This window comes from Salvelinus sp. IW2-2015, linkage group LG8 (assembly GCF_002910315.2).
Source record: "Salvelinus sp. IW2-2015 linkage group LG8, ASM291031v2, whole genome shotgun sequence".
Lineage (NCBI taxonomy): Eukaryota > Metazoa > Chordata > Actinopteri > Salmoniformes > Salmonidae > Salvelinus > Salvelinus sp. IW2-2015.
The window spans coordinates 39,387,174-39,413,113 of NC_036848.1; the positions used below are offsets into that span (position 1 = coordinate 39,387,174).

At 45.4% G+C, this 25,940-nt stretch overlaps 1 protein-coding gene across 6 annotated transcripts in view; it reads left to right on the forward strand.

Annotated features, from left to right (window-relative positions):
- Positions 1 to 24,715, forward strand: part of LOC111967891 (myocardin-related transcription factor A) — a 49,139-nt gene extending 24,424 nt beyond the window's left edge. For 4 of the 6 annotated variants that reach the window (XM_023993321.2, XM_070444917.1, XM_023993322.2 and 1 more), the window contains 15 exons: positions 10,573 to 10,638; positions 13,073 to 13,128; positions 13,321 to 13,396; positions 13,624 to 13,791; positions 14,117 to 14,274; positions 14,434 to 14,562; positions 14,692 to 14,948; positions 15,152 to 15,320; positions 15,970 to 17,205; positions 17,492 to 17,704; positions 21,389 to 21,505; positions 21,655 to 21,798; positions 21,954 to 22,043; positions 22,280 to 22,340; positions 23,267 to 24,715. In XM_023993321.2, coding sequence (XP_023849089.1) covers positions 10,573 to 10,638; positions 13,073 to 13,128; positions 13,321 to 13,396; positions 13,624 to 13,791; positions 14,117 to 14,274; positions 14,434 to 14,562; positions 14,692 to 14,948; positions 15,152 to 15,320; positions 15,970 to 17,205; positions 17,492 to 17,704; positions 21,389 to 21,505; positions 21,655 to 21,798; positions 21,954 to 22,043; positions 22,280 to 22,340; positions 23,267 to 23,790 — 3,464 coding nt within the window. In that variant the 3' untranslated portion in view covers positions 23,791 to 24,715. Of the gene's footprint in view, positions 1 to 1,619; positions 2,318 to 10,572; positions 10,639 to 13,072; positions 13,129 to 13,320; positions 13,397 to 13,623; positions 13,792 to 14,116; positions 14,275 to 14,433; positions 14,563 to 14,691; positions 14,949 to 15,151; positions 15,321 to 15,969; positions 17,206 to 17,491; positions 17,705 to 21,388; positions 21,506 to 21,654; positions 21,799 to 21,953; positions 22,044 to 22,279; positions 22,341 to 23,266 lie in introns of those variants that run through there. The other 2 variants (XM_023993320.2, XM_023993323.2) reach the window with 2 other exon arrangements.
- Positions 24,716 to 25,940: the final 1,225 nt, after the last annotated feature.

The following is a 25,940-nucleotide window of genomic DNA, read 5'->3' on the forward strand; positions in this document are numbered from 1 at the left end:
TGTCCACTAATGAACTGAATGGTAGTTGATGGCAGAATGACTGTGAACGCCTCAGACAATCTAACCCTAAAAATCTAACCTAACCCTCAAACCCAGGTACCATAAAACCATGGGCAATAGCCCTGCTGTAACCACACACACATTAGGCCGGGCTGCTCCTAAAACCATAAACCTTTACTACAACACTACCTTTCTCCTCTGAGGAGATAGCTGTGATAATCACAGTACAGTGGTAATGGTGATAACGATAGTCAGGACAGATCATGTATTACTCATGATATTACTGTCTTTGGAGTGGTCTGACAGTCCTATCTCTCGAGGTAGGCCATCATTGTAAATACGAATTTGTTCTTAAATGACTTGCCTGGTTAAATAKATATATTATATATAATGTATTATAAAAAATAAAAAAATGAATCTCTTCCATACTGGGAAGTTGTAGGCTAAAGCTAGGTGGACTTTGGTCCTGTTTTTCACACTGCTTCCTGTGAAGTGTGTTTGGTCAAGGTGGTGCTCTGTTCTCTATGGACAGTCTGTCCACCATGGCCTGATCATAAGACCTACACGCAAAGACGTCAGCAGCCTAAAAATGAATCCAAGTCTGTCCATGTATTTCAATGAGAACTGTTAGTCAGCGAGGGGCGAACCTATGGGTACACGCTGGATAAACGCACCGGCCGTGAAAGTTGAAATGATTGTGTGTTAGTGTGTGGGTGTCTGTAAGTAACTCTACCCAACAGCCACACAGGTGATACTGAGCTGAATATAGCCCCCTATGGCCAGCTGTCCCTACTATTTAAAACACAGAGAGCGGGGGAGAAGGGGGGGTTGGGGGGACCTCGGCAGCATTCTGGAGCAGCCTAAGACAGGACAGAAAAGCTTTGCATGCGTTCAGGTTGTGAACAGAACGTGTCGCCCCAAATGCAGTAGCTTTGACTGTAACCTGCATGGTCAAGATTGAAAGGTATATTCTGCAATGATCTCTGTCACTGTGTTACAGCATGTGATGTAGGAGTTGCCTGCCGCAGCTCACTAGAGGAGTTGCCTGCCGCAGCTCACTAGAGGAGTTGCCTGCCGCAGCTCACTAGAGGAGTTGCCTGCCGCAGCTCACTAGAGGAGTTGCCTGCCGCAGCTCACTAGAGGAGTTGCATGATGTATTCCATTGCAGTTGTTCTACTCGATAAAGGTTGCAAATCTCCCGAAGAGCCATAGACACTCAGTGTATCAATATGTTCCATCAAAGAATAACAAGTACACTACTGAGAGAAATCTAAAACCGGCTGTACTTCGAGGTCATTGTTATTGCCGTAACTGATTGATAAAGTTTCTTGCATTTAACCATGAATGATGACTTATCAAAACCGTTAACACAATTACCAAGTTTTTCTTTAAATGTGTCTCAAGTATGTCATCAGTATAACATGTGTGGAGTTAAATGTTTTTTGTTTATCAACAAATCCCTTTTCTCTGGGGGGGAGGCTGGGTCTGTAGGTTGAGCTGTGGAGGGGGAAGGTATGTGGGCAGCGATATGAATGAATGGCAACAGCTGAGAACTCTATCACCAACCCCACCGTGTGTGTGTGTGTGTGTCGTGAGTGAGTGAGTGAGGAGCTCCTACCAGAGCATTCTCTCACTCTCTCTGGGCTCTCGTCCCTGCTGCTGCCCTCCTTTTTCTCTCCTCCCTCTCTCTTTTTCATCTTTGGCTTTACCCTGTGGATTTCCACRGTCTCATTGGACACCTTAGTAGAGCAACTCTATCGTTCCTAGCTGACTGTCACGACAAGAGAAAACGAGGGAAGGACAGAGAGAAAGAGAAGAAAATAGATTTTCTGACCAGGAAGACAGAAGACGGCAAGTTTTCTTGAGTCAAATCACATCCCCTCTTTTGATAGAAATTTCAAGCTACTTTTTCTTAATCAACCTTTGACAAGCACAGTCAGAAGTCATCTGGACACGCAATGAATAAGACTAACGTCTTCTCCCTGCCTCGACCTTAGTGAGAGGAAAACCAATACGTTCTTGGATGTCGTCTATTGCAGACGAGACCTCTTTTTAGAGACCCATCGACTGCCTCCCACTCCATATCTTTGGCCACCGCTATATCAGCATCTATTCAAGACTTGAACGACGACACCTCTATATGAAAATATTTTTTTTTACAAAGATAATTAATAGCAAGTCTAAATGATCATGCTGGACACCAACCACTTCCTGTCCTTTGAGCTCGCCCCCTTGGACTCTCCTCCAATGGGGGAAGAGCTGGACAAGCAGGACCTGATGGATTATGAGAGACATGCCTATCACAGCCTCAAAGAAGGTGGGTGGGGTTAGAAGACACCCAGTGGAGAGGGGAAATCTGATATGATTTGTGTTTTCGATGGAGTCTAGCCCTCGATTTTATAATTCACTAGTTTATGGTCTAGCCAGCTTTGGGTTTGATTCTGTATGGTGACAGGACTTCTGTCAAGCTTTTGATACGTCTTCTTCCTGCTCCTTTCTTATTGATGCATTTGATGAACCATAATTAGCTGTTCATTGGTCATTCCTCATGTCTGTTTGTCTGTAACTCCCTGGTTGTATTATGTAATGGTTAAGCTAACGTCCAAATGATGAGCTCACAGGATCATTACCGCGTGCTTTGCAAATAGACGTGTTCCAAAGGCCATGCCAAGTGTTAGGCTGCTGTGTGTGCCTGCGAGTTTATAAGGGAGACTTCTAGGCTGACGTGTGTGTGTGCACAGCAGGTGTGGGCGGTGCTGTGCCAGGTCTGGGGCCCTTTGGGGACAGTGGCAGTCAGCAGACATATTTATTAGACCTAATGACACATGAGCACACTGGGATTAGCCCAAGTTGGCCAGCAGTTGGCCAACCTCCCGCTTCTTTTCTGTCTCTGCGTTCGATCTTCTCTCTGCACTTTCTCTCGCTCTCCAGAGTTGCGATTTGTCCCAATATTCGAATAAATAGCCCTACTTCCTATATGACCGCTGCAGATCCAGAGGGATCTCGTTGGTGAAGGTTATATGGTGGAAGTTGTAACTGTGTCTGTTGCTTTCAGTGGTCATGAAGACATGGAAAGATGTGGGCTAGTATTTGGATCGATATATAGGTCTGAACTGAAGGGTACTGTTATGTCTTTGCCAGTTTGTCACCAAAATCTAAGTTTAGACTTTTCTAACATATACTGCCCAAATCTTTGTAAGAAAAGCGGAGATAAAATGAAAGCTTAATCTTGTGAAGTTGTATGACTTTATTTACAGCATTTATTACTAAGGCATAACAATATTTGATCAAATGTGTCCGGACTGGGCTTAATGGGTTCCAAATGTACCTTTTTAAGCCCATGGGTGTTCTAAACAATAATAAATTAAATAATAAATTTGAATGAATTTCAAAACGTACAAACTGACATTTCTTATGTAAAATTATATTAATATCCCCAAAAGTTATTAATATAATCTGATAATTTCTATTCATCGTGAAAGTAGCACTCATAACGATCGGGGTGGGGGGGTCCAATCATATCTTTTGTTCTTGCCAACCAGTACACACCTGATTTTAAACTAATCATACTTCAATCAAGACATGATTAGTTGAATCAGGTGTGTTGTTGTTGGGTTAGAACAAAACAACTGCAGCCATTCTGTTGATATGAAGCCTTGCACAAATAACATAACACAACTTTGAACCAATTATCTGAAAGCTGATTCACATTTGCTGTACTGCTATTCTTCTTAATTTGTTAATTAGTTCATCGTGTTCATTGACTATTAGGGATATCAACACACTATCCTATGTGTTTCAAAGCATACTGAGCTGAATTGGAACAACAGTGATTTATGGTGAAATAGACCAACTAGCCAAATCTACTCATAAAATATTTGGAAACCAATGGTTTTGGGGTGTAAATATTCACTGTAGACTCCAATATTATGCKAAGTTAGTATTGATTATATTGACCACTATTTATTTCCATTTCCATTCTATATAGAGGGAGGGCTTTTTGGGCTTCTTCACCCTATAAGCCCACCTGAGATGAATCAAAACACATTTTATTGGTCACATACACATGGTTTGCAGATGTTAATGCGAGTGAAATGCTTGTGCTTCTAGTTCCGACCATGCAGTAATATCTAACGAGTAATCTAACAATTTTACAACAACTACCTTATACACACAAGTGTAAAGGAATGAATAAGAATATGTACATATAAATATATGGATGATCGATGGCTGAAAGGCAAGATGCAGTAGATGGTATAGAGTACAGTATATACATATGAGATGAGTAGTGTAGGGTATGTAAACATTATATAAAGTGGCATTGTTTAAAGTGACTAGTGATACATTTATTACATCCAATTTTTAATTATTAAGTGGCTAGAGATTTGAGTCAGTATGTTGGCAGTGGCCACTCAATGTTAGTGATGGCTGTTTAACACTCTGATGGCCTTGAAACAGAAGCTGTTTTTCAGTCTCTCGGTCCCAGCTTTGATGCACCTGTACTGACCTTGCCTTCTGGATGATAGCGGGGTGAACAGGCAGTGGCTCGGGTGGTTGTTGTCCTTGATGATCTTTATGGCCTTCCTGTGACATCGGGTGTAGGTGTCCTGGAGGGCAGGCAGTTTGCCCCCAGTGATGCATTGTGCAGACCTCACTACCCTCTGGAGAGCCTTACGGTTGTGGGCGGAGCAGTTGTCGTACCAGGCGGTGATACAGCCCAACAGGATGCTCTCGATTGTGCATCTGTAAAAGTTTGTGTTTTTGATGACAAGCCAAATTTCTTCAGCTTCCTGAGGTTGAAGAGGCGCTGTTGCGCCTTCATCAGGCTGTCTGTGTGGGTGGACCGTTTTAGTTTGTCCGTGATGTGTACGCCGAGGAACTTAAATCTCTCCACCTGCTCCAAGGCTGTCCCATCAATGTGGATAGGGAGGTGCTCCCTCTGCTGTTTCCTGAAGCCCACGATCATCTCCTTTGTTTTGTTGACATTGAGTGTGAGGTTATTTTCCTGACACCACACTCCGAGGGCCCTCACCTCCTCCCTGTAGGCCGTCTCGTCGTTGTTGGTAATCAAGCCTACCACTGTAGTGTCGTCTGCAAACTTGATTGAGTTGGAGGCGTGCATGGTCACGCAGTCATGGGTGAACAGGGAGTACAGGAGGGGGCTGAGAACGCACCCTTGTGGGGCCCCAGTGTTGAGGATCAGCGGGGTGGAGATGTCTTTTCCTACCCTCACCACCTGGGGGCGGCCCGTCAAAGTCCAGGACTCAGTTGCTCAGGGCGGGGTCGAGACCCAGGGTCTCGAGCTTAATGACGAGTTTGGAGGGTACTATGCTGTTAAATGCTGAGCTGTAATTGATGAACAGCATTCTTACATAGGTATTCATCTTGTCCAGATGGGTTAGGGCAGCGTGGTTGCGATTGCGTCGTCTGTGGACCTATTGGGGCGGTAAGCAAATTGGAGTGGGTCTAGGGTGTCAGGTAGGGTGGAGGTGATATGATCCTTGACTAGTCTCCCAAAGCACTTCATGATGGCGGACGTGAGTGCTACGGGATGATAGTCATTTAGCTCAGTTACCTTTCTTTCTTGGGAACAGGAACAAAAATGTCAATTTGACTTATCTAAAACAATGCAAGGCTCATTTAACAGTAAAACAAGAAAAAAAATCATAAATATGTAAGCTGTGAATGCCTGTAATCTATCTATCTTCTAGTTCACCAAGTTATGTTGCTACTGTTTGACTGTGACAAGCAGGCATGACTGCTAGCATGAAAAATCCATATTTWAAAAATGGCAAGAAATAGTCATATGCTATCGTGTGCATATCAGCACATTAGTCTCTTAATTTTATTATTATAATTATAATTTTATTATCACTTATCTGAGAAGGTACTAAAAATATTGAAAATGTGTTTATCTGAGGGTCGCCTCAACACCAATGTTTTTTTGCAGCTTTGAACTTACACAACTGTCAACTGAATAATAAAAACATTTGATTGGCTTAGAATAAAAACTCCGATAGTGTTTCTGATCTCTTGGTCTGTGGATAGAAATAGTGCAGGGGGAGGCTTGGAGTGGGTGGCAAGGCAATGACGAGAGAGTGCGAAAGAGAGAGAATGAGGTAAGGTTACAGTGAGATACTAAATGTGAAGTTCCCCAGGGAAAGAGGAAGAGAAAAATAATTGAGAATGACCTGCCTCAGGGAGCCTGTGAAAGAAAGACGCAAGTTTAGGAGAGATGGTAAAGGGGGAGAGATGTGAGGAAGTGATAGATCTATTCTGGGAGAGAGAATCACTATCTCTTCTCTTTACTTCCTTTGGGTGCCAAGTGGTGTGGCATGCCCTGGGCTGGCACGTTCCACATGTTTGTGTTATTGTGTGTGTGTGTGTGTGTGCGCTTGTCTGTCTGCATAGTCACGTGAGTCAAGTGTATGTGTGTAACAGTGTGTTTATGTTACATACACGTGAGTCTCGAGTGCGTTTGTGTGTGTGTGTGTGTGTCAGCGAGAGCAGAGAGAGAAATGAATACCGTTGCTTACAGCAGGGACTCAGAATCCCTGATATGCTGTCAGATGGAAGGCCAGACTCAGAACAGGTCTGTGCCCAAAAAATTTGCGCTTCTACTTTTAAAAATTCACCTTTCAAGAAACAAATCTCTCACCGTTGCCACTTGTTAAAGACCACCTTCAGCCCCCAGCTGTGCCCTGGACACCATATGTGAATTGATTGCCCCCCCATCTATCTTCAGAGTTTGTACTGTTAGGTGACCTAAACTGGGACATGCTTAACACCCCGGCCATCCTACAATCTAAGCTAGATGCCCTCAATCTCACACAGATTATCAAGGACCTACCAGGTACAACCCTAAATCCGTAACCATGGGCACCCTCTTAGATATCAACCTCTATAGCACCCTCTTAGATATCAACCTCACCCTCTTAGATATCAATCTCACACAAATGATCAAGGAACCTACCAGGTACAACCCGAAATCCGTAACCATGGGCACCCTCTTAGATATCAACCGCTTAGATATACAACCCTCTTAGATATACACCTCTGCTGTCTTCAACCAGGATCTCAGCGATCACTGCCTCATTGCCTGCATGTGTAATGGGTTCGCGGTCAAATGACCACCCCTCATCATTGTCAAATMCTCCCTAAAACACTTCTGCGAGCAGGCCTTTCTAATCGACCTGGCCAGGGTATCCTGGAAGGATATTGACCTCATCCCGTCAGTAGAGGATGCCTGGTTGCTCTTTAAAAGTGCTTTCCTCACCATCTTAAATAAGCATGGCCCATTCAAAAAATGTAGAACTAAGAACAGATATAGCCCTTGGTTCACCCCAGACTTGACTGCCTTTGACCAGCATCGAATAGCCCCCGCGATATGCAACTTTTCAGGGAAGTCAGGAACCAATATACCCAGTCAGTTAGGAAAGCTAAGGCTAGCTTTTTTGAACACTAATTCTAAAAAGTWTTGGGACACTGTAAAGTACATGGAGAATAAGAGCACCTCCTCCCAGCTGCCCACAGCACTGAGGCTAGGACACACCGTCACCACCGATAAATCTACGATAATCGATAATTTCACCTGGCTACCCCTACCCCGGGCCAACAATCCCCTACAGCAACTTGCTCAAGCCCCCCCCTGCTTCTCCTTCACCAAAATCCAGACAGCTGATGTTCTGAAAGAGCTGCAAAATCTGGATCCCTACAAATCAGTTGGGCTAGACAATCTGAACCCTCTCTTTCTAAAGTTATCTGCCGAAATTGTTGCAACCCCTATTGCTAGCCTGTTCAACCTTTCTTTCGTATCGTCTGAGATGCCCAAAGATTGGAAAGCTGCCGCGGTCATCCCCCTCTTCAAAGGGGGAGACACTCTAGACCCAAACTGTTAGACCTATATCCATCCTGCCCTTCTAAAATCTTCGAAAGCCAAGTTAACAAACAGATCACCAACCATTTCGAATCCCACCGTACCTTCTCCGCTATGCAATCTGGTTTCCGAGCTTGTCATGGGTGCACCTCAGCCACGCTCAAGGTCCTAAACGATGTCATAACCGCCATCGATTAAAAGACAGAACTGTGCAGCCGTCTTCATCGACCTGGCCAAGGCTTTCGACTCTGTCAATCACCGCATTCTTATCGGCAGACTCCATAGCCTTGGCTTCTCAAATGACTGCCTCGCCTCGTTCACCAACTACTTCTCAGATAGAGTTCAGTGTGTCAAATCGGAGGGCCTGTTGTCCGGACCTCTGGTAGTCTCGATGGGGGTGCCACAGGGTTCAATTCTCGGGCCGACTCTTTTCTCTGTATAATATATCAATGATGCTGCTGGTGGTTCTCTGATCCACCTCTACGCAGACACCATTCTGTATACATCTGGCCCTTTTTTGGCCACTGTGTTAACAAACCTCCAAACGAGCTTCAATGCCATACAACACTCCTTCCGTGGCCACCAACTGCTTTTAAATGCTAGTAAAACTAAATGCATGCTTTTCAACCGATTGCTGCCCGCACCCGCCTGCGCGTCTGGCATCACTACTCTGGATGGTTCTGATTTAGAATATGTGGACAACTACAAATACCTAGGTGTCTGGTTAGACTATAAACTCTCCTCCCAGACTCACATTAAGCATCTCCAATCTAAAATTAAATCTAGAATCGGCTTCCTATTTTGCAAACAAAGCCTCCTTCACTCATGCTGCCAAACATACCCTCGTAAAACTGACTATCCTACCGATCCTTGACTTCGGTCATGTCATTTACAAAATAGCCTCCAACACTCTACTCAGCAAACTGGATGTAGTCTATCATAGTGCCATCCGTTTTGTCACCAAAGCCTCATATACTACCCACCACTGCGACTTGTATGCTCTCGTTGGCTGGCCCTCGCTACATATTCGTCACCAAACCCACTGGCTCCAGGTCATCTAAGTCTTTGCTAGGTTAAGCACCGCCTTATCTCAGCTCACTGGTCACCATAGCAACACGCACCCGTAGCACACGCTCCAGCAGGTATATTTCACTGGTCACCCCCAAAGCCAACACTTCCTTTGGCCGCCTTTCCTTCCAGTTCTCTACTGCCAGTGACTGGAACGAATTGCAAAAATCACTGAAGCTGGAGTCCTATATTTCCCTCTCTAACTTTAAGCATCAGCTGTCAGAGCAGCTTACTGATCATTGTACCTTTACACAGCCAATCTGTAAATAGCACACCCAACTACTTCATCCCCATATTGTTATTTATCCTCTTGCTCTTTTGCACCCCAGTATCTCTACTTGCACATCATCATCTGCACGTCTAGCACTCCAGTGTTAATGCTAAATTGTCATTCTTTCGCTTCTATGGCCTATTTATTGCCTTACCATCCTACTCTTCTACATTTGCACACACTGTATATAGATTTTTTATATTGTGTCATTGACTATATGTTTGTTTGTGTAACTCTGTGTTGTTTTTGTCGCTTTGCTTTATCTTGGCCAGGTCGCAGTTGTAAATMAGAACTTTTTCTCAACTGGCCTACCTGGTTAAATGAAGGTGAAATAAAAAGAACAGCTGACTAGACTCAGACTCCCTGAGATGCTGTAAGATTGAAGACCAGCCTCAGAACAGCTGACTAGACTCAGACTCCCTGGCACTTCTGATGATGTCATGGTATCAGCCCTCCCTAACAGGTGCTCCTGCCCTTAAAGGACCAGGCGAGAGAGAAAGACACACACACATATATGCTCTGCATGTGGCCGCTCCACAGAGACTAGCCTACTACATAGAGACGGGAACTGATGACAAACAAATAGTCCACTCCTAGAAATGCAGCAGTGGCTTGGTACTCTCCTGAGTGCATACAATAATTAAACCAGGGGTGAGTTTCCCAGAAAGCCTGGTTAACAAAAAGGTCAAACACAGTCATTTAGGTGGTCAGTTGTTCTGATTGGAAGACTGATAAGGGTCTACTTCCTTTAATTGTTGCAAGATTTGCAGTACATAATAGTTTGTACTACAAATCTTTCAACAATTAAAGGAAGTAGACCATAGCTGGCTTGATAATACAGGCTACTGTGAGGAGTGAATGAATAGGTCAACCTAAGTGGTTTTAAACAGTGAGAAAACAGTCTGCTGACAGACAAGACTGACTGTATCTCTGAGTCGTTACGTAAGAGATGTTTCCTGCTTTGAAATAACGATGTGTCAGGCGTACATGCAACAAGGAGTTTGTCCCAAACACACATTCTTCTGTGTTTTTATAAGCGCACTTTGAGTTTAGAAACAGGAAGTGTGTAATAATGTCACTACTCCGCCCTCCTTTGCAATAGCAAAAAAAAAGAACAAAAAAAAAAGAGCGAGGGAGGAAGTAAAAAAMAGCGAGGATTCTGTCCATTGAGTCCTGCTCTATCTGTCTGCTCCTGTGTTTGTTGACATCAGGATACCCTCTCTGCCCTGCAGACGGATTCTTCAGTGTAGGATGGCAGTCTGGACCTGAAACTCTTGTTTTGAAGAGGTTGTTGTTGTCGTTTCCATGCTGGCAGTTGCTGACTCTCCTCTACCTCTCTCTCACTGTCCTCATGCAGTCCTCCAGCTCAAACTACAGCAGAGACGCACCCGGGAGGAACTGGTCAGCCAAGGGATCATGCCACGTAAGTAGTGCCCAAACTCTTTATCCTTATCTCTATTGTCTAGAGCAGCAAATATAATAGAATATCACTCTCTGCATGCTTGACCAGCACAGTTTCTGTTCTGGTTCCATTGGACAGACAGGCCTGTTGTGTTGTGTTAGCGTTGTAATTTGTGTTGTCTTTTGCGTTGTTGTGTTATCAAGTGGGCCAGCCAGCTTCCCCTTCTGTGTCCACTTCCTGTTCTGTGCTCTGTTCAGTAGCTGAAGAGACTCAGTGTTCAGCTGTAGGAAGGAGGAAGTGCATGGGCTATCTCTCGGTTCTTACTGGAGAGAGAAGCTGACTAACTCCCTAACCTGCACCCTTCAGAAGGACCCTAACAAGGACACAATTGTCACTGTCAGTGACAGCGTTGTCACTGACTCTCCTTGACAAGTGCACTCAGTCTGCACCCGGGTTGGGGTCTGTTCGATTTTCAATTCAGGATTTGCTTCTGTTATGACCTAGCCTGATCCAAGACCATCCTGACCGCGCGTCACTCCTGTTTCGCTTCACTTCAACAGAATGTAAGCTTGCGAGAGCTCCGGATGGTTGTGCTAGGCTAGTTACGATGGGTCACAACTCGGGTGCAAAGTGGCTAACCTGGCCCTAAAATGGGCCTCTCCTCTGTGCTCCCACTCTTATTACACAACAACAACAGGCCAGGGGAACTGTGTATCTACACAGTTACCCTGCACAGACAAACATACATACAGGACTTTATTCCAGATTAGTCCAGATTACTGAGGATCAGGTTGTCTTCCTGTGGGGGAGGCATTACAACCCAACCTTTATAAGTCACTTGTTATGAATATGGCCCAAGGCTATAGCAGAATACAGGGCCTTGACGGTAAAACCGTTGTCAGTTGACGGTAGTGCTCATGTCATGGATTTACAGTCACAGTACAGTTGGATATATAAATAAGAGTGAATTACAGAGTATACAGGATCCTCCATGATCCAGTTGCATGTATTTGGAGACAAATGTTGACTTGATATGAGTGGTTAGGCCAATATTTAGGCCTGCTAGTCTGTGACCCCATCCTCCCGGTTGACCTCCTAACCTCTGGCTTGACCCCTTCCTGTAAGCCAGCATTACGTCCCACAATGGACACACACACACACACAGGTGATGTGATGAGGAAATCTCCAGTGTCCCTCCATCATCCTCTTCAACTTTCCACTGTGTGTGTCTTGTACTTGTTTTGGTGTGTATGTTTGTGTGCTTACGTGTATGTCCACATTTGTGTTTTGATGGGGCTGCTGGGGTGAGATGCTTAGTCTCCACACACACACACACACACACACACACACACACACTCACACTCACACACAACACACACACAAAGTACACACAAAAGTACACACAAAGTCACACACACAAAGTACACACACACAAAGTACACACACACAAAGTACACACACACAAAGTACACACACACAAAGTACACAACAAAGTACACACACACACACACACAACACACACACACACACAAACACACACACACACACACCACACCAGTACACAACACAAAGTACACACACACACAAGTAACACACACACACCACACACACAAAGTACACACACACCAACACACACACAACAAGTACACCACACACACCACACACAAAGTACACACACACACACACACACCACAAAACAACACCACACACACAAAGTACACACACACACACACACACACACACACAAAGTACACACACACACACACACACAACACACACACACACAAAGTACACACACACCACACACACAAAGTACACACACCACAAAGACAACACACCAAAGACACACACACACACACACACCACCACACACACACACACACAAAATACACAAATACACACACAAAGTACACACACACAAACACACACACACAACACACACACACACCCACACACACCAAGTACACACACACACACACACACACACAAAGTACACACACACACACACACAAAGTACACACTACACGGACATGCTGAGGACCAATACATTTGAAGAGTGATGGATGTAGAAAGTCCCCCTCTCAGAAAGTTGTTCCATCACTCCTCTCTCTCATCTGTCCTCCCCTCCTTAAAGATCCTGTCTGATCTGTAATTCAGATCTTTATTCGATTGTTCTCAGGCGTAGACCTCTCTCATACTATAGCAGGCTGTTCCTCCTTCACTGTTCTGCTGAAACAGGTCACGCACCAGTCAATACAAAAACATACGGTTCTATTTTCTCTTACTGTTTGGTGTATATAACTCCTTTGACCTTTTCATATAGAGTTCTGCTTTGAGCGTGTGTTCTCACATTGGCAATCTCCAGTGGTGGTGAAGAGCTCACAGCATAGTCTGTACTCCTTTGTTCATTCTCTCTTCCTTCGTCGTTTCTCCCTCTTTCCCTCACTGTCCACAGCACTGAAGAGTCCGGCAGCCTTCCACGAGCAGCGGAGGAGTCTGGAGAGAGCCAGGGTGAGTCTCTCCACGTCGGTCTTTCTTTCTGTAGTTCAATATGTGCAGTCTTTGTTGAACTGCGTCCTCTCTCTGAGACAACACTCATCACTCTCTCTCTCTCCTTTTCCACCCTTCTCCTCTCCCATACTTCTTTCATCTCTCCCTTTCTTCGCACTCTCTCTTCTCCCACCCTCCTCTCCTCCCTTCCAGACTGAGGACTATCTGAAGAGGAAGATCAGGAGTCGTCCTGAGCGCTCAGAGCTGGTTAGGATGCACATACTGGAGGGTGAGTCACAGCGCCCCCTCTCTGATCACCACAAAACTACACCACAGGACTACACCCTCACACTACTTCTCGACGTGGTTACATTGAGCCAACTATACCACGTCTGTTTGTGTTGCTCTATATACATAAGTATGTTCAGTTATGCACTTCTTTGAGGACTTTGTGTACCTAATTGAGTGGTGTCTGGACATCCTTGTGAAACCGTGTGTGTATTTCTCTTCACACAGAGACGTCAGCAGAGCCGTCTCTGCAGGCCAAGCAGCTGCAGCTGAAGAGGGCCAGGCTGGCTGATGACCTCAATGATAAGATCTCCCACAGACCTGGTCCTATAGAGCTCATCCACAAGAACATCCTGCCTGTAGACCTGGACTGTCCTCTGCAACACTCACTACTGGGTATGGACACACACTGTCTACTGCAATACACACGCAGTTCAAATGTTCCTCAAAATGTTATCATTGCAATATCACAATGTCACAGTACTGAACTGGTGTCAGGACATTGTTATTGCTAAATCCTCATGGTGGAGACTGTGAGACCATCATTAGTCATTCTGGTTTGGCAATCGCCTCTTGGTGTATTGCCAATTACTAATCTCATAGTTTGAAATATAGATGTTTGTTGTAGTGATACTGAACCTCACAACTTACCAACTAGTTTTTGTAGAAGATCATTTGTTTGGTGAAATAGAGGTTTAATAAATCTCTCTATCACACACAGATTCTCCAAAGGGTGCAGGAGAGTCCTCATTGGACGAGGACAGCAGTGATGCATTTTCTCCGGACACTCTAGCCAATCACGACTCTCCACTGGGTCCTGTCTCCCAGCTGTCCCCCTCCGACATGCTCACTCAGAACGGGGACATGTCCCCCTCACAGGTACAGATCATTCTAAAAATGTTTTTTATTTTTGTACAGTACTTATAGCCACAGAATGGAGATGAAGCCAATGGTTTTCGCGCATGCTTACATAGACAAGTAATCACATGAGTTGTCCCGTTATTGGCGCTTCAACTGACCAATCAGATGTTTTCTTAGTTTCTTACCCAGGTCCCTCCTCCCCCTCCTCCGCTGTTGCTGAATGACCATGACTCCTTGCAACGACAGAAGCTGACCAATGGGACAGTGACGCCGGTTGCTTCCCGCCCTGCCAGTGGTCAAACCAAGGTGAGGGATGTCCCCTGTTGTTAGTCTGAATATCTTGCTATGAAGGTTGGAATGTAATACTTTCTGTATACAAGCAATCATATCTTACGCTCACTCTATCGATCCCTCCATCTACTGTAACTCTCTCAGTTCCAGTCCAAGCCCAGCTTGGAGCGCCTCTCCCAGAGGCCTAAGAAGTCCAAAGACGTGAAGCCCAAGGTGAAGAAGCTGAAGTACCACCAGTACATCCCTCCGGACCAGAAGGCTGACCGGGAGCCTCCCCCTCAGCTGGACTCCACCTACGCCAAGATCCTCCACCAGCAGCAGCTCTTCCTCCAGCTGCAGATCCTCAACCAGCAGCAGCAGCAACACTACAACTACCACACCATCCTCCCAGCACCACCCAAGTGAGTGTGTGAGGGAAAGGGGTGTGTGTGTGTGTGTGTTGGGATTGGAATTGACGATGTGTGTTTTGAAAATAAGAGGAATCACATAATTCACTCCATGCTGTTTAATGGCATGTGGTTTTGTGTGTGAAGGCGACTGTGCCACCCTGTGTGCGTGGTTGTGTGCGTGTGGACTCACTTCTCTGTTTCTTGTTTCTCCTCAGACCACCTGCAGAGCAGTCAACTTCAACAAACCCCGGCCCCTCCCCTTCACGCAGTGTTCCCCCGACGACCCCGGCCCCTTCCAATCAGCATGGGCCAAGTCGTCAGAGCCAAACCCCTGTGGGAGGGGCCAAACCTTTGACGCTACCAGCCAACCTGGATGACTTCAAAGTGAGTAGATGCCAGATGGTGAAGCGTGATTCATCACTCGAGAGAACGCATTTCCACTGCTCCAGAGTACCATGGCGGCAAGCTTTACACCACTCAAACGGACGCTTGGCATTGCGCATTGTGATCTTAGGCTGCGTGCGGCTGCCGACGAGCAGTTCTAGTGCTGACCTTGCTTCCAGAGGCAGTTTGGAACTTGGTAGTGAGTGTTGCAACCGAGGTCAGCACTCAGCGGTGCCGTTCTGTGAGCTTGTGTGACCTACCACTTCGCGGCTGAGACGTTGTTGCTCCTAGACGTTTCCACTTCACAATAACAGCACTTACAGTTGACTAGGGCAGCTCTAGCAGGGCAGAAATTTGACGAACTGACTTGTTGGAAAGGTTGCATCCTATGACGGTGCCAGGTTGAAAGTCACTGAGCTCTTCAGTAAGGCCATTCTACTGTCAATGTTTTACTATGGAGATTGCATGGCTGTGTGCTCGATTTCATACACCTGTCAGTAACGGGTGTTGCTGAAATAGCCGAATCCACTCATTTGAATGGAGTGTGCACATACTTTTGTGTGTGTGTGTGTGTATATATATATATGTATATGTGTGTACTTAATAAGGGGGTAAGGATCAGAATCATAACTCTTCTTCTCCCCTCCAGGTTGCTGAGCTGAAACAGGAGCTGAAACTGCGGGGTCTGACCGTGTCTGGCACTAAGATGGACCTGATCGAGAGGCTGAGGAACTACCAGGAGCAGAATGGTGGAGGTGGTGTTACTGCGACTGTAACCCCTAAACCCAGCCTACCAACCCCACAGCACGCCTCAACCCAACCTGCAGCCATCACCATCTCTGCCCCCCCCCATGCCGGGACCAATACCATCACCCACCAATCAGGAGAGGCAGGCGGGAAGATACCCGCTTTCTCATTGGCTCAGAGTGCTGCTCCAGCCCGTATTATGAGGTTTGGGAGTACGTACTCCTCCCCWCCTGTGTCTCCCACCCCGTCAGAACGGTCGCTGGCGGTAATGAGCCCCGACGAGACCAGCTGTAATGGAGACTTATTCGGGGAGATGGTGAGCTCTCCCCTGACCCAGCTCAGCCTGCACCCTTCCCCAGCCTCCATCAAAGAGGAGAACCAGGGTCACTTACCCACCTGCAGCTTCTCCCAGTCTCGGCTTTCACCCACCGCGCCTCAGGAGCCCTCAGGAGCCCCTTTGGACAAGGACCAGTTGCTCCAGGAGAAGGACAAGCAGATCGAGGAGCTGACACGCATGCTGAGGCAGAAACAGAGGCTGGTGGAGACCCTGCGCTCGCAACTGGAGCARGGGAAACAGACAGGATTGAAAGAGATGCAGGGTGTGGTGGTAAACGGTTATGCCCAGGAGGCCCAAACCAAAACRACCTCTATCAAAGCCTCAGCCATTCTCCATCCCGCTCTCACCAACGGAGAGATGGTGAAGGTCAAGACGGAGGTAGAGACGCAAGAAGAGATGGAGGGAGTGGACGAAGCTCAGCCTAAGGGACAGCCTCAGCCGACACAGTGCTCCCAGCAGACTCTGCTCAAACTGCAGCAGATCCACCGGATACAGGTTCAACAACAGACACAACAACTACTTCAGACACAACAACAACAGCAGACACAACAACAGCAGTCCCAACAGCTCCAGCAACAAAAACAGCAACAACAGACACAGCAGATGCAGCAGCAGAAGACATCAGCTCAGTTGTTACTCCAGCAACAGCAGCAGCTGCAGCAACTGATCATCCAGCAGACCCAGCAGAAACAGCTCCAGCTGCAGCACAAACAGCTGCAGGCCCAGCAGAGGAAGCAGCAGAGACAGGCCCAGAGACAGCAGCAGAACAAACAACTGAGTCAGACCGTCACCACACAACAGGTACATTCAGTCATTACAGATCTATATCGTACAGTCTATAGATCTACGGTATAGGTATACACACTGAAGACAGTCACCGCACATCAGGTACATATTTAATATTTAAAAGAATAACCTTGTCTGAAACCATACATGCATATTTAACGGAATAAATGTGTCTGAAACCTGAAGACTATTCTTTACCTCAGCGGGCAAAGACCTGGGTTTGGAACCAAGTCTGTCTCTTCCCCATCTCTGTTGGGCCGTTGGTTTGAATATGTCTGTTCTCTACTCCTATTCTCTCCAGGTCACTCCAGTCTTCATCGGCCAACAGAATGGCACCCAGGTCCCCGCCCAGACCTTCTCATTGGACCTCCTCAAGTCGGGCACCACGCCCACCCTTGTCACCGACGGCAACGGTAACCACTACCTGATAGCACTGACCAATCACAATGCAGAGGGCCAGAACGGCGTGACCTCATTGGGCAAAACTAGTGGATCACAACGCATCACACTGCAGGTACAGTTACGCTGGAAATCTGCTAATAAGTGTTACAGATCTCTATGTTAAGAGGTAAAATGATTGTGAAAGATGGTAGCACAGTGCAGTAAAATTGCTCTGAGCTGTTTTGTCCTTTTAACCCCCTCGGTTGGATGTCCGTGGCCTCGTTGGAAATCAAGTTAGCATAATACAAAAATCCACATAAAACTCTTGTCAGTTTAAGCTAGAGACATGTTTTTTTGCATCGGGATGCGTCTCAGTCCACCGTATCCGCCAATTGCACTTCTGCACACTTCTGTGTAGTTGAAATAGCCAAATCCACTAATTTGAAGGGGTGTCTACATACTTTTGTATGTATAGTGTATCTCTCGGATATAGGACCGACACTTCAGAACAAACTTCCTTTAGATTTGTTTAAGGGAATATCTGTTGTTCCATGTAGTGAATCCGTTATTTGATGCGTTTGTCTGGGCTAATAGCAGTAAATCAAACAGCTAAATGATCTTTGGTATGACCTTCTTAAAACAATTCCATATAGCTTAGTACAGTGGTCACCAACCGATCGACTGGTCAATCTCCAAGCCATTCGTAGTCGATCACCAAACATTTCTGTAAAAAAACAACAACGATAAAGCRTTGCGTTCCTATTTTTTGTTATTCGTTTCACGCTGTTGAAAGCAGGTGCACTTGATTCAACAGCCCTAGCGCCGGGAAGGCAAAGTGTTCCAATTTTGAACCATTTCATGTCTGAAGGTAGAACTCTSCCTACCCAGCAGGCCCAGAGAGCAAATCAAGTGCATCTATAMGGCTACTGCTGGCCAATCAGATAGCTAAGATCAGTGTCTGCAGCTTCCTCGCAACATAAACTGTAAAAAGAAGCTATGTACGCACAGCAAAGTTGATCATGTGAGATTTCAAAACTTTGAAAACCATGGCTAGAGAGAGACTCGACAAATACAGAATCTTAGTTTTTCTTTCAGAACTCAATATATCCATTTAAATCAGAAAATAAACAGAACTTCCATCGAGTTTTCTCTTGCAGCCACGTCCAGGGAGGTTGGCTACAGTGGCATGGGCCTTTAAACATCGTGATAACATTATGTACAGTGGAAACAGGAACACCAAGYTCTCTGGAGATGGAGTTGTAACCTTGAGATTGTCCATGCTTGGCTACAATCTTCTGTCTGACCTCCTCAGATAACTCTCTGCTTTTCTTTTCTCCATGCTCATTGRAGTACACACAGTGACACAAAACAGGAGAATTAGTACTTTTCTCTATTCAAACTGGTTGAATGAGTGACTTTTATATTGCAGGCACCTGCAAATCACCAGAAGTGAGTTCAATTCCAAAGTAAAGGAGAGTCACCTGCTTGAAATCTAATTATTTCTAACTACTTCTAGAAGGTGCCAATAATATTGTCTCTGACATTTTAGTATTTCTTAGTAAATATATATACAGTGGGGAGAACAAGTATTTGAAACACTGCCGATTTTGCAGGTTTTCCTACTTACAAAGCATGTAGAGGTCTGTAATTTTTATCATAGGTACACTTCAATTGTGAGAGACGGAATCTAAAACAAAAATCCAGAAAATCACATTGTATGATTTTTATGTAATTAATTAGCATTTTATTGCATGACATAAGTATTTGATACATCAGAAAAGCAGAACTTAATATTTGGTACAGAAACCTTTGTTTGCAATTACAGATATCATTACGTTTTCCTGTAGTTCTTGACCAGGTTTGCACACACTGCAGCAGGGATTTTGGCCCACTCCTCCATACAGACCTTCTCCAGATCCTTCAGCTTTCGGGCTGTCGCTGGGTAATACGGACTTTCAGCTCCCTCCAAAGATTTTCTATGGGTTCAGGTCTGGAGACTGGCTAGGCCCACTACAGGACACTTGAGATGCTTCTTAGTTGCCCTGGCTGTGTGTTTCGGGTCGTTGTCATGCTGGAAGACCCAGCCACGACCCATCTTCAATGCTCTTACTGAGGAAGGAGGTTGTTGGCCAAGATCTCGCGATACATGGCCCCATCCATCCTCCCTCAATACGGTGCAGTCGTCCTGTCCCCTTTGCAGAAAAGCATCCCCAAAGAATGATGTTTCCACCTCCATGCTTCACGGTTGGGATGGTGTTCTTGGGGTTGTACTCATCCTTCTTCTTCCACCAAACACGGGGAGTGAGTTTAGACCAAAAAGCTCTATTCTTTTGTCTCATCAGACCACATGACCTTCTCCCATTCCTCCTCTGGATCATCCAGATGTCATTGGCAAACTTCAGACGGGCCTGGACATGCGCTGGCTTGAGCAGGGGGACCTTGCGTGCGCTGCAGGATTTTAATCCATGACGGCGTAGTGTGTTACTAATGGTTTTCTTTGAGACTGTGGTCCCAGCTCTCTTCAGGTCATTGACCAGGTCCTGCAGTGTAGTTCCGGGCTGATCCCTCACCTTCCTCATGATCATTGATGCCCCACGAGGTGAGATCTTGCATGGAACCCCAGACCGAGGGTGATTGACCGTCATCTTGAACTTCTTCCATTTTCTAATAATTGCGCCAACAGTTGTTGCCTCTCACCAAGCTGCTTGCCTATTGTCCTGTAGCCCATCCCAGCCTTGTGCAGGTCTACAATTTTATCCCTGATGTCCTTAGACAGCTCTCTGGTCTTGGCCATTGTGGAGAGGTTGGAGTCTGTTTGATTGAGTGTGTGGACAGGTGTCTTTTATACAGGTAACTAGTTCAAACAGGTGCAGTTAATACAGGTAATGAATGGAGAACAGGAGGGCTTCTTAAAGAAAAACTAACAGGTCTGTGAGAGCCGGAATTCTTACTGGTTGGTAGGTGATCAAATACTTATGTCATGCAATAAATGCAAATTAATTACTTAAAAATTCATTACAATGTGATTTTCTGGATTTTTGTTTTAGATTCCGTCTCTCACAGTTGAAGTGTACCTATGATAAAAAATTACAGACCTATACATGCTTTGTAAGTAGGAAAACCCGCAAAATCGGCAGTGTATCAAATACTTGTTCACCCCACTGTGTATATTTTTTAATTTCAACAGTTTTCTGGAAGAAATGGTGCAAGGGTGCAAATATTTATGGCCACAACTGTATTACCAGTGTGATCATATAATTTTTTTTGGGGGGAGGGGGTGGTATAATTTCAAAATTGTCTGASAAGAACAACATTGGCAAGGAAATTCAAGCCTAATCAATATGCAGTGATAATGTATTGGGACTATAGCTTACTGCACAAACCTCAGAACTATTTTTAATTGGTTAATGTTGCATAGGCTTATGTTTTTTAAGTCATGTATTCTTTTTTTATCTGAGCGGGAAATCTTTGCTTGCATTTTGACTCTCCCAGTCATATTGTCAACAAGGCAGCCTTATGTATCGTTCAAAAACGTAAAATATGTTAGTTTTCATTGGAAAGGCACATAAAGCATTATCAGAAGTCATCACTTTTGCATGTGAAATCCTACTCATTACTCCACATGCTTAACCGACGTCACTTGTTTTTTCTGCCGATTTCAACATCGGCCAGAGCGGGGCTCACACCAGGGATGCAGCTTGGTCCAAAACAAATGCAATCATTTTTCACCCGGCGCAAACTCCATGCACTCGGGCCAGCTTCATCAAAATCCATCAATGTTTAATGGTGAATTCAATCTCCCTATTTCGTCCTCTAGCGATTGCAGTCAACTACAAGCAAACTCCCCAGCCAATCCCCAGCTGAGATACTCAGCTCCGACACTCAATCAAAACAACAGTTACAACCAGGCCCTGTCAACCAGCCTATCAAAAAGGTATGAGAGTTACAACAAATCAAGGCAAATACAAGGTCTGCTCTCTCTCTCTCTCTCACTCACACACACACACACACAAACACACAATTGTAGCTGTCGCTGTCTGGCAATACTCTTAAAATCATCACTGTCCTTTTTCTCTCCTTCAGGAACAGAAGGCGGGTCTACATCTGGAGACCAATGGAGTGCCAGAGCCGAGTCAGTCTGTCTCCGCTCCGCCCAATCTCCATCCTTTCTTTGACGAGGTGTCCAACTCGTCTGAAAGCCAAAGCACCGCTTCCCCCTTCCTCAAGGTAGACCAATTATGCAATGATCATTCATGGCATGTCCAATATCATCTCATATTTGGCTTATTTCTTTTTTTTTACTTGCATTTATTCTTTCTTTGTAGCCCATTTCCTTTCCCCTTCCCTCATTCTTTCTTTTTTCTCTCCTTCCACCCTTTCAGAGAGAAGTGTGTCCCACTTTTGACCGGCACACTTTGTTCACCCCTCCCTCTCCTAAACAGACCTCTTTCTCCTCCACTCAACGCCTCAAAGTATGCCCTTCACTCCTGCCATGTCCCTCTGCACATGTCTATCCATGTCTTTCCTGTCCATTATTTTTCTCTTCCATCTTTTATTTTCTCTCATTTTCTCTGTCCATCTGTTAGCATTGGTCTCATCTCAAATTTGCTCAGTATGTTGTTGATTTTATAGTACTGTACATGTTTGCCGGTTTTGTTAAACAGCCATGAGTACTGTAAACTGTACTAAATGTCTTCTCTGCCCCCAGGAGAACGGCCTGAGCAGTCAACAGATGGACGACCTGTTTGACATCCTCTTGAAGAGTGGAGGTAATCGAACAGAGCAGTGTACACACAACAATCACACACAACACTCACACTTATCTTCATAATGTCTTACATGCTGACCACACCGCTCACGTCGCGTGCGCCAATGAGTCTGTGTTGCCAAGTGCTAAAATAGAAGTCAGTTCTATTTGTGACGCTGAACGCGGTTAAAATCCTGCTTCTCCCATCTCCTCATTTGGTTTATAGAAGCAGATACCAGCGTGCCATCTCCTCATTTGGTTTATAGAAGCAGATACCAGCGTGCCATCTCCTCATTTGGTTTATAGAAGCAGATACCAGCGTGCCATCTCCTCATTTGGTTTATAGAAGCAGATACCAGCGTGCCATCTCCTCATTTGGTTTATAGAAGCAGATACCCGCGTGCCATCTCCTCATTTGGTTTATAGAAGCAGATACCAGCGTGCCATCTCCTCATTTGGTTTATAGAAGCAGATACCCGCGTGGGTGATTGAAAGATTAACTGAGTTTGGTCGGTTGTCATGGTAACTATGAAAGTTAGATGCCAATCGCAATATAAAGTCCAAACGAGAAAAGGCCTGGAAGGAMGYGCGATGACTAGAAACGATTCGGTTGACCGTTTTATGTGTGGATTAATTGTCAGAGTAGAGGACGTGGTGCATTTCAGGTAAAGTAACAACTCAATGTTTATATCCCAGGACAAATTAGCTAGCAACAGCAAGCTAGCTAGCTAAATTTCCATAAATGTTTAATGATTTTCGACCTGTACCCAAATAAATATAATTGGTTCAGAGTTTGTTTTGATATTTCAACCTGCGTGTCATGATCGCGTTTGGTGTGGGGGGACAAAACCAATTTGCGCACGCGCGTGGCCGGTTACTGCCAATACATGAGCGCCAACCCATTTGTTTAATAATTGTTAATATTTATGCTTTCTCTTCTCCACCCAGAAATCTCTGGATTCCGAGCAAACCCAGACCCTTCCCTGGCCCTCCTCCACTCCAACCCCCCCACCCCTCCCTCGTCCCCTCTTCACCTGTCGCCACCCACACCCCCTCCGGAGCCCTCCCTACCCGCCCTGCCCTCCCAGCAGCCATTGCCCTGCCCAGGAAGTAGTCGTCTGGAGGATTTCCTGGAGAGCACCACCGGCACGCCCCTCCTGGGAGTGGAGCCTGACGGTGGCCTGACTTTGATTGACGACCTCCACAGCCAAATGCTGAGCACCTCCAGCATCCTGGACCATCCCCCCTCCCCGATGGACATGGACACCAGTGACCTGGGCTTCTCCCCGCACCCAGCAGGGCTTGACTTCGGGGACCCAGCCCTGGACAGCATGGACTGGCTAGACATCTCCATGGGAGGTGGAGGGGGAACGAGTCTTGCCCCTCTGGGCCCCCACACGCTCCCCAGTGTGTTCTCAGTAGACTTTCTGGACAGCTCAGACCTCACTCTGCACTGGGACTCCTGTTTGTAGCTTCTACGGAGTGAGGAGTGGTAAAGAATCACACACAAAGACACACGCTCACGCATACTGCGTACAGGCTCTTATCTCTCTCACGCAAACACTCTTACTCGATAAGCAGGTCCACCACGCTGGAGGTTCACTGGCCCAGCATCATTCATCATTCACTGAGACCGGGGGCCTTGCCCTGCATTCACTCTAGTTGGACAGGCTAGTGAGCACAACTGACTTTAGATCAGAGGCAGTGGGTGAGAGGTGGTACTGCATTAGTGGAGCTTGGTCTGACACCCTTATGGTGACAAAGGGTAATACACGTGGAGGACAGACCCAAAGTGTCCGTGGTGCCTGCACCACTGATTGGTGGAAAGCTGTAATGAACAAGCCTCATTGGTGCAAACCAGAGGAGCGTTTACAATGGTATTTAATGTTTAGCTCAACGGAAACTGCACTGTACTGAACGACCAGTGGAAAAGCGGGTTGAATATGGTGGCCCAGAGGGAGATTGTGTATGGTGTGTGCTGCACGAGTTTTTACGATTTTTAAATGGTCACACCCATATTGATCAACCACACCTCGCTGCACTATCCAAACAGAAGCAAACGTACATCAAAGGCTGTTGAACGGTACATGCTGTTTTGGGGAAGCGTGTCGTTCACTACAAACCGCCACGCAACGTAGCAAACGTTGTATTGAATTGAACGCACCCCAATTGGTGAAATGAACCTCATTGGAGGAGGCAGTTACTGGAGGTGTTTGCTAGACCACTATGCATTTCTGTATGTGGGGGGTGTATTATTGATTGTCCATATTTTTCTTCCCAGTTGCATAGAATAGCAGGTGGGGAATAAAGTGGTCATGGCTTGGTTTCCAAACAACTTGGACCGTGTAATTTTATATGAAAAAAATATATATAAAAGATTCAATGAAAACTTGAAAATGTGTGTGTTTTTATTATACCATAACCTTTTGTAAATGCACACTGATTTGGTGACTGTCTATACCTTGGTACAGTTTTTATGGTACTGGATATAGCCACTGGAGGGCGACATTATCATTGACAAAATACAGCTTGAGAGTACCCATCACAGATCAACTGCACTTTTTTTTTTTAGGCCTAGTTAAGTGGTCTTTTAACCTAAATGAATGTATACATTTATGTGAGAAATCAGCATTTGAGGACTGCTTTGGATGCACATGTGCCCAGAGAGATGGCAACCTTACCTTAGGTACAGCAGTGTCTTGATTACATTGGGTCGACAAGCCCAAGCTGATTATTATGTTCAGATGGTGACAGAAACAAATTGATACAAAAAGGAAAACAGGCATGCCTAAACTCAAGATTGCAAATCATGGCCACCAAACGAACCCAGCAGCCTCACGGCTTACCAGCTGGGACACTGACTGACCACCTGAATTGGCAGCTCTTGTGTGCTTATCAATCAGGCTCAGCACTTGGACAAGGTTGCTGCTGCCCCCTGGGGGAATTGAGTGGAAGTGGTAGTGTGCAGGTTAACATATTCCATAACACTATACAGTGCACTACTTTTGATCAGAGTTGAATAGGCCTAGGTCAGAAGTAGTGCACTATATAGGGAATAGGGTGCCTTTTAGYGTTAAATGGTGGGAACCTGGTTACTGAGATGTATGAGGATTTACCACCCAAAAACATTCCCTTTTCCCTGGAGAWTTTTTTTTTWWWAATTATAATAAATTATTTCTAAGGACAGCAAGGCGTGAAATGGAACTTAAATGATATACAATGCCTAAATCTGGCTTCTCTGCATGATCAATCAATGCTCAGGGTGGGGACAGACAGCCCATCTCAGTATGGAGCGCAGTTCACAATGCATGTAGACTAATCTAATCATTTGTTCTTTTGTGACAGGTAGGCCTGCATTTGCTGCAGCATAGTCTATGCTACAGTAATATAAAGACCGAATGCACGTATAATTTACCCATCTGCATCTGGTATCTTTCAGTTGTAAAGATTAAAAAAAATAAAAAATTCATTGCAGCCACAGAGTTTTAAAACAGCCTGTAACTCTATCGTTGCTTTACAGCAGTACAAGCACTCTTGCAGCCTTTCTTTCTGCATCAACTTCATAAAAATTGCATCCAAAATAGATGATACTGTTCTAGTTTGATATATAGCCCTATACAGT